The sequence below is a fragment of the Pseudochaenichthys georgianus genome, unplaced genomic scaffold, assembly GCF_902827115.2.
Source record: "Pseudochaenichthys georgianus unplaced genomic scaffold, fPseGeo1.2 scaffold_443_arrow_ctg1, whole genome shotgun sequence".
NCBI classification, from domain to species: Eukaryota; Metazoa; Chordata; class Actinopteri; order Perciformes; family Channichthyidae; genus Pseudochaenichthys; species Pseudochaenichthys georgianus.
Window position 1 is genome coordinate 191,960 of NW_027263008.1, and position 10,324 is coordinate 202,283.

The following is a 10,324-nucleotide window of genomic DNA, read 5'->3' on the forward strand; positions in this document are numbered from 1 at the left end:
TCTCCATGGGCACACGCATAGGCGCTGTCAGTTTCTGCCTCTATTGATGGTCCAACTCCCATCACTTCATTTACTAAGAGCAGCATCGCAGACGGGGCCTGCTCATTTCATTTCTATTCCATCTGCAAACTAGTCACCTGTGAAACTAGTTTTTAACCACGATTCGAAAAGTGCACTGGCTCCAAATGTCGACCCCATCCCCTTTATTAGTGTTTATTCCCAACCATAAAAACCGTTGGAGGGGCCACACACTCCCAAGCACGGGTCGTTACATAGTGAAACACCATGGCAGGGTGGCACACTACACTGCGCGTTGAGAAGTGTGTCGGAGAGGAATTAAAGAATACATTTCCCCTTCCAATTAAAAGACGTATTTTGTGCAACGTGAGCGGAGCAAAGGAACATTATCAATGAAGGGAAGAAAACAAACTGTTACAACTCAGGAGGCACAATGATTGAGGCTGGTGGTATGCAATTAAATAGTGCTATTGAGACAGTGCTAATAACTGCAGAACATATAGATGAGAGAAAACAAGGATGTACCTCCCATCTCAACATCTGGGGGAGCAGAAGACTGAAATGTAAACAAACGCGGGAAAATGACTACATCAAAGGAAGATGATGGAAAAAGACTATACGTTTATGTTAGAAGTACATTCTGGGGATAACTATTTACCATCTTTAAACCTGCAAGGTAAAAAAACAAAACAAAGACAAGGCTCTTGGAAAAAAAGAACATCACAGGTTTTATTGAGAAAGAAGATTCCCAGGGTAGGATCCAAATTAAATGTACATATGTAGGGCAAGCACCACACTACTCCCACACTGTATTAAAGCACGTTTGAGTCATCGTTCTTCTTTGCTTCAGCACCTCAAATCATACCGAGTGCGGGGTGAGTGGAGCTTGCTGGCATTGTTAAAAATGTACAATATAAAGCTCGAAGCTAGCAACAAGTGAAGAAAGGTCACAGAAGTGGAAATCAATCGAGTCCTTTTTTATTCATGTGTCAACCCTATGGACATTTTGGAACAATTTAAACTGATATTAGAATAAACTCCGAACCCGACCTATTTTCTCTGCGCTTTCTGGTCCGCACTATGCCTGACTTTTGTACTGCTGGTGCAGCATGAGGACGTCTTCCTGGGAGACCCTGGTCCATCCTTCGCTGTGGACGTGGTACAGGTTGACCTGCCCCCCGCTGTAGGCGTCACGGTACGTGGCCTGGTAGATGGCGCGGCGGCCGAGCTCGCATGCCTCCTCCACGGTCAGGTCCTGTCGCAGGCCACTGTCGATCACGCCGTAAGCGTACATGGAACCAGAGCCGACTGCAAAGAGGTCGCCGCACACCCGGTTCCCCTCGGAGTCGACGTAGTACAGCCCTGGGGACGAATCACAAAAAGGTAGGTGAGGGAGGTGATGGAAAACTGCTGTAGGAGCCATGAAGTGTGAGGGGGTCGCTGTGTTTTTTTTGTTGACCGCAACTTCGTCATAGCTGGATTATTCTGATTATCTGTTTGTGCACGTTATATTAAGTTGATAATTTGTATTAATTAAGATCTTGTTTAAAGCTTTTTTTGGATCTCAGCATATCATTTTTATATCATTTTTTGGATCATCGGTCCTGGATGGATATCCTCGTGGATTCATCTTCTTATTATACACACATGCATTTCCAAACATCTGGACTACCTATGTTGCAAATGTATTATCTTTTCAATTTACACACGGCATCTATTGCACGTCTGGCCGTCCTGGGAGAGGGATCCCTCCTCTGTTGCTCTCCCTGAGGTTTCTCCCATTTTTCCCTTTAAACTGTGGGTTTTCTTTGGAAGTTTTTCCTTGTACGATGTGAGGGTCTAAGGACAGAGGGTGTCGTATTGTCATACTGATATTCTGTACACACTGTGAAGACCACTCAGACAAATGTAACATTTGTGATATTGGGCTATATAAATAAACATTGATTGATTGATTGATTGATAGCACATCTGAAAAAAAAGAAGCTTCTCAGTCACTTTGTCTCCTGAAGTCAATAGAGAAGGTGATGGAAAACTACCCTAAGGGCGATGTGTTCGATACAAAAGTATCCTCCATTCTCCTGACTCAGGTGTTGAGCTTTGTCTGGAAAACTGAGATGCTGTACATCTAATATGGCCAAACAAACACACACACTATGTTCTCAGGAGAAAGAATATGAACAGCTGCAACCTCTCCAAGTGAAGTAAGGCTGGCAGATACAGTATGAACAGCTGCATCCTCTTCAAGTAAAACGAAGCCGGCCACGGAACCTGCTGACAAGACGCGGGCCGCATCCCTGTGAGCCCTGGGGCCTAGCTCCGGGCTTTATTGATCCTTGCAAACACGCTAAAAATTAACTATCGACCGGCAACCTGAGCTGCACAGGTAACTGCACCTTGCCCCTCAGGAGGGACAGAAAAGATAATAATAGTGTGCTCGCATCCTGCGGACATGAGATGGGTACAGCACATTCATATCCTTCTACACAGGACATTTCCTTCACCTGTGACACTGGCACTCACCCCACACCAAACCAGACAAACGTGTAATTCAACGTGCACCGCAGACACACAATGCTCTGATGGACCTGTGAGGGACCGTTTCCTCCACGCCGCGCTTTGTGGACGCTTGCGAGACATTTTGTTCCGCGACATGACGCCCTCGCTAGGCCTGATCCCAGAGTGACGTGGAACGGGTGACTAGCACCAGCCTGTGAGCTCGCCCACAGCCAGCCCACAGATGGTAAAAAGGCTTCTTTTTTTATATAGCGCTTCACAAAAAGGAAACCTGTGAAAATGATACTCGCACCGACAAACGCAGGAACACATGCATACGAAATTGCTCAATATTCGCCGCTGCCGCTCATCTCGCACATTAAAAAACACTTTAAAATGCCCTCAGATGGCACATCCCCGCTTGCAGAGTTCCTCAGATAGACTTGCCTGTTAAGGGTAGAGAGCCACTTGCTTTTCTGAAGAGAGGGAGGAAAAAACTCAACATTGCTTTCAACTGGAAAATTGCAGCTTCCTCAGCCTGTCGTTAGCTTGCCATGATAATCATCCAGTGCCTGTCTATCCACGGGGGTAATTTGCCATTCTGAGACCTGTCTGTCTGTTCCTCTTGAAAACTGTAAAGGGACCCGTTTGAAAACATAATAGGCAGGGATGAGAGGGTTTATAAAGGCGGCCTCTTGTGTCGAGTGGCGCGGTTGATGGAGGTGCGCGAGGACTCTTTAGGAGGTCCAAGTTTAGAAGCAGAGCGCCACCGAAAAACACTTCCCGCATCCATTCCTTTCCGAAACACACCTGGTTCTTTGTGTAGCCCAACGCCAAATTGTTTGGCGGTTCCTGCATTGCAACACTGACGCATGAAGACGATGAGTGCTCAAAAAACAAAAGGGAAAAAAGGGGCAGTGAAATGTATGAGGCCCACTTAGAACGGAAGCGGGAGGGTAGGGGCTGCCTGGATGGTTTAGCATTGCAGCAGTAGCAGCCAAGAGAGACTCCTTCCACTCTGTCAGTCCACTGACAGGTGCTTAAGGGGACTTTCTTTAACAGAGGCCGGTGCAACTGGCTGGACTGACAGCCTTTAGAGGTAGGCGAGGAGCAAAGTGCGATGGATGGGTGGCAACTAGCATCAAATGCGTGCTTCCCCTTTCCTACGCTTCACCACTGGATCAGGAGTTAAAAGAAAGCCACCGGGGGTATTACATGACGCTCTTTGGAGTGGCTGTAAAACTCACGGCCACTTGGGTCTACTCTGACGAGGTCTCATCTCACACTGCTTTGTTGTCATGGTGGCTGCATCCAATTGAATATCACCATATTGCAAACCCTTCATGGCCTTGTAGCGATGAAGGGGTTATAGAGGATTTGCTGTCAAGCGGTCTCTTTCCATCATCAACTCTGCACTGATTACGAGTGTCACAACATTTAATGTTATTACACAGTCTCGTATTTGACAAGCTTGTCAACACGGCTTTTATTCGATTTGTATGTACATGCGGCTTAAGACGCTCCATCATGGGAATAAGCGCTCTTGACAGGATTGTAGCAGGCTAATGAGCTTCCTCGTCTAATCGCGATTGATTTCATTTACATGACATTTACCTCTCAGTTCAATCGTAAGGCATGGTTGGGGGCCATGGTGGCGCTTATTGAACTTACACAGGGATCATTATTTCCCCAATTGATTGCCTGGGATTTAACTTGTGTCATCTACGTTTGTTGGCATACGGTCAGGCTGTTGATCACACAGGCCCCGTCTGCTTTCCACACAACTCTGGTATCGATGTCAGTGGGTGTGCTGCTATTATGCATGCGCCCCAATTGTCCGAGGCTGAGGCCCAACGTCCATCATAGCACCACGCTCTCGCCTGGACATGCAGTCCCAGCATAATTGATTTCCTATTACTGTGTCACACTGGCAGCCTCTTTAAACACACGTTCTGTGATGTATGTGGCATCCCAAATACATGGCTCAAAAGTGCAAAGAGCAGAGTTAAAAAGGCTGCAGTGCCATCTAGTGGGATAATCTGGGAACTACAGGCTGTACTTAGACAAATCTAACAGCACATGTAACTGGAAAAAACTTGATAGTTCAAGGGATCATTGCATTTTAATAGAAAATAATTTACTCATGAATTTGGGATAGAAAATAGTTTCATATCGAGATTAACTGATAAACTTGCACTGCAACAAAAGGACATACATAAAACTTGATATCACACAGCCAATCACTCACATTCAATTCCTCCTGTCTAAGGAATAGTGCAGGTGTTTCATCACTAAAATCAACCACACTGCGCTTTTAAAAGAGTTGATTATTGCGATCACTGTGGGAGCTGTAAATCTGAATTATATATAGATTATTACAAAATCAAAAAAATATATATAAAATAACTGACTACATGTAACATTTCACATTTCATTAGGTTGGAGTTACAGCAGATCCATAAGAGAGTGAATCCTTTGTTAATTAAAACCAATTAGAATGATTAGGTTGATTGAGTCAATTGACTGAACCTTTTCAATACCTGATTATTGTTTAAGGAATTAATTGTTATTGAAAAATGGCAAACATTTGCTGTGAGGATTCTGTTTTTTGTCAATTGAAATGATAATGTTTTGATTTTGGATTGTTGGTTAGACACAACAAGACATTAAAGACGTCACGTTGGGCTCTTCGATATTAGGAAACTCAAGTTATTAGTTGAAATGAATACAATAAGAAAGGAATATTTTATTGAAAAAGTTACATTTAGTTTTAAATCCTAAATTACATTGTGAACCCTACCTGTAGCCTAAGTGAAATTCAAAAACTAATTAAATATAAAACAACAAAAAGATACTATTTATTTTGTTTGGAATACTGATGCCATCTCAAAATATATATTTTTTTTATGTATCTTCATAGAAGGTTTGTAGACAGGTTAAGTATTTAAATGAGGCTCCCTTCCTCAATAGCATACTAATAAACACCAAATCCGTAATGTTAACTTTGTGGACATACTATGCTATGACTTTTTCCAAAAAATAAATGTTAAGTATTTTTGAATTCATGATATTTTTAACCTACTAAACTTTGTTTTTAGTAGAAATATAATTTTGGTTAATATCCTTAAGTGGGATATATGCACATATAAATAGCTCTTATATTTACCTGGTCCTCTCTTGTCCCAGCCGCACACCATGGTTCCCATGCTGAGGCCCATGCCCTTGTACTGGTACACCATGTTGGCGAGCAGCTTGGAGGCGGCTGCCACAGAGATGCGCTCCTTGTTGCGTAGCTCGTAGATTCGGCACTGGCGGGCCAGCAGGCGCTCCCAGAAGCTACAGTCTGCGGCTCCTCCAGCCATGGTGCCCAGCAAGTAGGGGTTGATCTCGATCACCTTCTTCACCGTCTGCGAGGCAATGTAGGCACCCGCTGTGGCCCTGGAGTCCACCGCCACGATGACGCCATGCTGGAACTGAGAGCAAACAGCAGGGGGAACACATTAATGAAGCACAGCACAGCAGGAGGGGAACACACACAGAGCAATCACTGATGGATCATTGTGTACTAGGGCTGGACGATATCGTGTCTTGACGATAATCGCGATAGTCACATCGCAGGACGTGCGATTTAAAAAAAAATACCAATTGTATAGCATTCAAGAAAGGATGGTTTGGAGGGGAAAAACTGTATTTTCTTCAATTCCTGTATGTTTTCATATCGCAGGGGGGGGGGGGGGGGTCGCAATGTCAGTTTTTTTCAATATCGTGCAGCCCTATTGTGTACAGTTTAATTAACAATAGAGTGGTGCAGGAATGAGTCCTAAAACACAGAAATAAGTTCGCGTTTGATTCCCTTGTGGTTACGTTTAGAAAAAATGTGGGATGTGTTTTTGGTTAGATGCCTGAAATAAAGGCTTAAAATTGTTACACAACATAAAATACGTCAATAAATGTCCCACTCCTGAAGCTTCCATGTGTCATGAAAATGGTGGTTGCTACTATCTAGTGACTAAATGAGACTACTTAACATCACACCAAACACGAGTCCACCTTTAACTGAGCGGTGGAGACATGACATCCTGCAACTATGATGGAGTACATTTAAAGCCTAACGTTAGCTTTCAGGCCATTTCATTTGAGGTGAGGATTATCCTGCTGAACAAAACGTGTAAGTATCATGAATGTGCACCACTCTATTAGCTTATTCCAGACAAAGCAGATATGCAATGCTGTTGTCAGAGATACAATATAAGGCTCTGCCAGAAAGTCACTGAATAAGATGGAAGACCTTTGCTCTCCCCTCTAAAATCCTCTAGCACTGAAGTGAAGACAACAGATTTGGGAAATGTCTCCCGGGGAGGTTTTCATCGACTGGCACTCAGGGATTAAGGGATAAAGTTGGCGTTATTTTATCCTTCCTTTTTATCAACAAATCCCTGAAGAGACCAAAACCTACTGCGAGGAGTTGGTTCAGTATATACAGTGCTCTGCTTGTGAGCCTGACGGAGTGGAAAAAGCTGGCTGCTTTCCGTGCAATAAAAGCATATAATCACACAAATGCAGTAGTATGCCTTTATCTTGTTAGTAGCATGAATTCATTATTGGTTCTGCCGTTTTCAAAGGACTTTTTGGTGATGTTACAAAATAATAGTTTCCAGCTATTCTTACAGTGGAAAGTAAACACATCTGGTATCACTTTAATTATCTTATACTAAGCCTTCCTTAAATATTCATAGCAATAGTGATTATTTTCTCAACATTTTTCATAAACCAAATATTGTTTACACTTGCATCTTGAAGTTGGACTATTTCAAAAACATGCATTACTCCTCCACTTGCATGTATGCCTGGTTCTGAAATCATATGGATATCATCTGGTATGAAGAATGATGGAAACTCAAAGTTGGGATACGGGTTAAACAAACTGCATTTACAGAATAGTACATTGAATTTACAAATAATAAAAGAGAGAAAATAATTGTGATAAAACATGTGTTATGCTTTTCTCTTTCCTGCTATAAATGAATATGTTACTGTAAAAATATGTAAAATACATACTAATAAATCGTAAAATTAAATCGTTCGGTGTACAGTTAAATATCATGAAATATTAAGGTTGAAAACAAATGATTGACAGCTTTTTATTATATTTCATGTTATTTCGCAATACAGAAAGAAAGCACAAAAACGTTGTTAACCAATTTAAGGTCATATTTATGTTAAGAAATCTTACTGTATTTATCTAGTTGAACCAAACAGAAGTCATGTGTGGATGCTGCACAACTGTCATGTTGTTTCCCATTCATGCAGATGCAAATACAGCTAAATAGCTAGGTCTTGTGAAACCTATAAAATAAATAACTGCCATGGCTACACACAAAAAGTATCAATCTACGTATAGCTACTTGCTTTTGGAGCAAGAAAAGTCCAACAGAAATCATCACAAAGCTAACGTCATGTGAACATCTGCAATGAGATAGCGGTTTGTAGCCGTGCTAGCATGCTAACCGTCGGAGATGTGTGTGAGATTAGTGTTACGTTAACGCTCAATCATGATGTTTACACCTTGAATGACGTAACAAATGCTTATTTTGACAACTATACTATATGTTAGCGTTGTACGATACCAACCAACTACAATAAGCAACTAATTAACTTACTTTAAATGCTAAGGTGGTGGTTCCATGCAGGAACTCTATTTTCCTCTCGACGCCATCCTCGTCAACGGCACACAGCGGGTTTCTGACGGAGAAACTCAGACCGTCTCCCGGCGTAGCGTCAAATCCAAGACCGCTCTGTCCAGGTGCACAACCGAAACTATCAGGTTCACAATTATCAAAAGAAAATTTCGCACAATCACTGCTCAACACACTTGCGAGAGCCATCTTTGAAACTATGTGATGAACCAGCAACTTCCGCCGGGTAACATTTATTAAGTCATGCTGAGGAAATGACACAGCGCCCCCTGTATGTGTGGCGGGCTGTACCGATGTAGCCTACAGGTGACAAAGATAATTAACTCAAACAACACACACATTAACAAAAAGTAACATTTCAAGGTTAAGCAATTTTATAATAGCAACTATGCTTGATTATATGAGTTAGGAACTAAATATGTATGTCATAAAAGTAGATTAATTCCAGAAAAACACAATTGAAGAATGCTTTAAAGTAAAGTGAGGTAATTTTCAAAAATTACCAGACATGTTGCTTGTTGTTGGGTAATGTTGTGAAATTGTCCTGAAATGTTGTACAATTAGATTTTCTCATAACCCAGCCCTACATTAGCCTCCCATGACATCCCCCGCCCCCATTTTTTTCTTTATCCCAAAGCATCCAATACAGTCTCTCTTTTTCTTTCCCCCACTGTCTTCGTTCTCCTCTCCATGTCTCTATAATATTCCTCTTTCAGCTCCTCTCTCTTTCTTCGGCTCCATCCCTGGGCTGTGATGTGGAACAGGTCCACATTGTTTCCTGAGTAGGCGTCCCTGTGAGTGGCTCTGAACACTGCTTCTCTTGCCAAGGAGACAGCTTCTTCTTTGCTCAGGTTCCACCTCAGCCTTCCATCCAGGACTCCATAAGCGTAGGGAGAGCCTGAGCCCACAGAAAAAAACGTCCCCCTGCAGTCGGGCACCATCGCTGCACACATAAATCAGCTTTGGGCCCCTGTTAGGGGATGAAGGATACGCCATTGCAGAAACATCTTGGCTACTAAAACCAGCAGAGGAGCTATTGTCAGTAATAAAGGATGAGTCAGTGTTGCCTGCTTCTTTATCCCAGCCACACAGTGTAAGAGCCACACACACATCAGTCCCTTTAAAGGGGTGAAGCATGAATGAGAGGAGCTTGGCAGTGCCACATATTGAAAGGCAACGCCTGTGCCGGAGTTGGTAGAGTCTGATCTCTCTGGTCAGAATTCGCTCCCACAGCATGCAGTCTGCACCGCTCCCAGAGGAGGTGACTACTAAATGGGAGTGAATAGGGGTAATTTTGTGAACAGCTGGACAGGCAACCAATCCCCCGGCACTGGCACGTGTGTCTGCAGCTGCGATGACCCCACCTTGGAAGATGAAACCCAAGGTTGTTGTTCCATGAGACAGAGGGAAAGGCCTGCGGACCGTCACTGAATGTTTGGATGGTGAAAAATGGGATGTAGATCTGTGGTTGAAAGGGGCAGAGTTTGGCAAAGATGGTATAAAGAATTGCAGCGGGATCCCACTGTCTCTCCCAGATTTCTTCAGTCCCCTAAATTCTGCGCTGTAACAGTCGAAAGAGGTGGCTGTGTCCTCAAAATGAGAGGCAGGAAAGCACTTGCGATGCAAAGGAGTGTCTTGGAAACCACAGATATCTTCCAATGCCATAACTTAAAAATTAGGAAAATACAGATAGATTTCTTGATAAGTTAATCAGATTGTCTTTCCCAGAGACAGGCGGCCAAAATTATTATTTACAACAAGATTAAAGCAGAGTCCATCTATAAAAAACTGGTCAAACAAGATCAGAAACCTTTTTTGTTGTTGTAATGTATCACTCTCATCTAACGCAAAGTCTGAAAGACCTTGGGTTTTCCCTTTTTATAGACCTCCCAAATATGACACCTTGCTCAAAAAACACGTAAGACCTATCTTCAAAACCATTCGAGTTGACATAAGTGATATTTTATCCCACCATGCTGTGAAAGTAATATCCAGGGAAGCCTTTTTCTGCACACCTTATACATTTTGCAGAATAACAATCATCTTGTTAGTTGTGTGTGCAAGTTCGAACATATCTCTTTCATCATTTTCAGTTTGCAGTTAAAATAAGGCAC

The 10,324-nt window shown here is 42.7% G+C and overlaps 1 protein-coding gene and 1 pseudogene across 1 annotated transcript; both read right to left on the reverse strand.

The window, feature by feature from the left end:
• Positions 1 to 720: 720 nt before the first annotated feature.
• On the reverse strand, positions 721 to 8,430 carry LOC117442574 (proteasome subunit beta type-5). The gene is made up of 3 exons (XM_034078541.1): positions 8,175 to 8,430; positions 5,681 to 5,987; positions 721 to 1,380 (listed from the first exon to the last, which is right to left on the reverse strand). Exons 1-3 carry the CDS (start codon positions 8,397 to 8,399, stop codon positions 1,097 to 1,099), a joined length of 816 nt encoding a protein of 271 aa, XP_033934432.1. The 5' UTR covers positions 8,400 to 8,430; the 3' UTR covers positions 721 to 1,096.
• A 406-nt stretch (positions 8,431 to 8,836) lies between these two features.
• On the reverse strand, positions 8,837 to 9,875 carry LOC117442573 (proteasome subunit beta type-11-like; annotated as a pseudogene).
• Between the last annotated feature and the right edge of the window lie 449 nt (positions 9,876 to 10,324).

Bases quoted from the DNA above. Each gene is read 5' to 3' on its own strand.
- LOC117442574 (XM_034078541.1), bottom strand. From the start codon at position 8,399: ATGGCTCTCGCAAGTGTGTTGAGCAGTGATTGTGCGAAATTTTCTTTT. The intron at 5,988-8,174 runs GTAAGTTAATTA...GTTTGCTCTCAG, and splicing joins CCACCACCTTAGCATTTAAA to TTCCAGCATGGCGTCATCGT. The intron at 1,381-5,680 runs GTAAATATAAGA...ATTCGTCCCCAG, and splicing joins CTGGGACAAGAGAGGACCAG to GGCTGTACTACGTCGACTCC.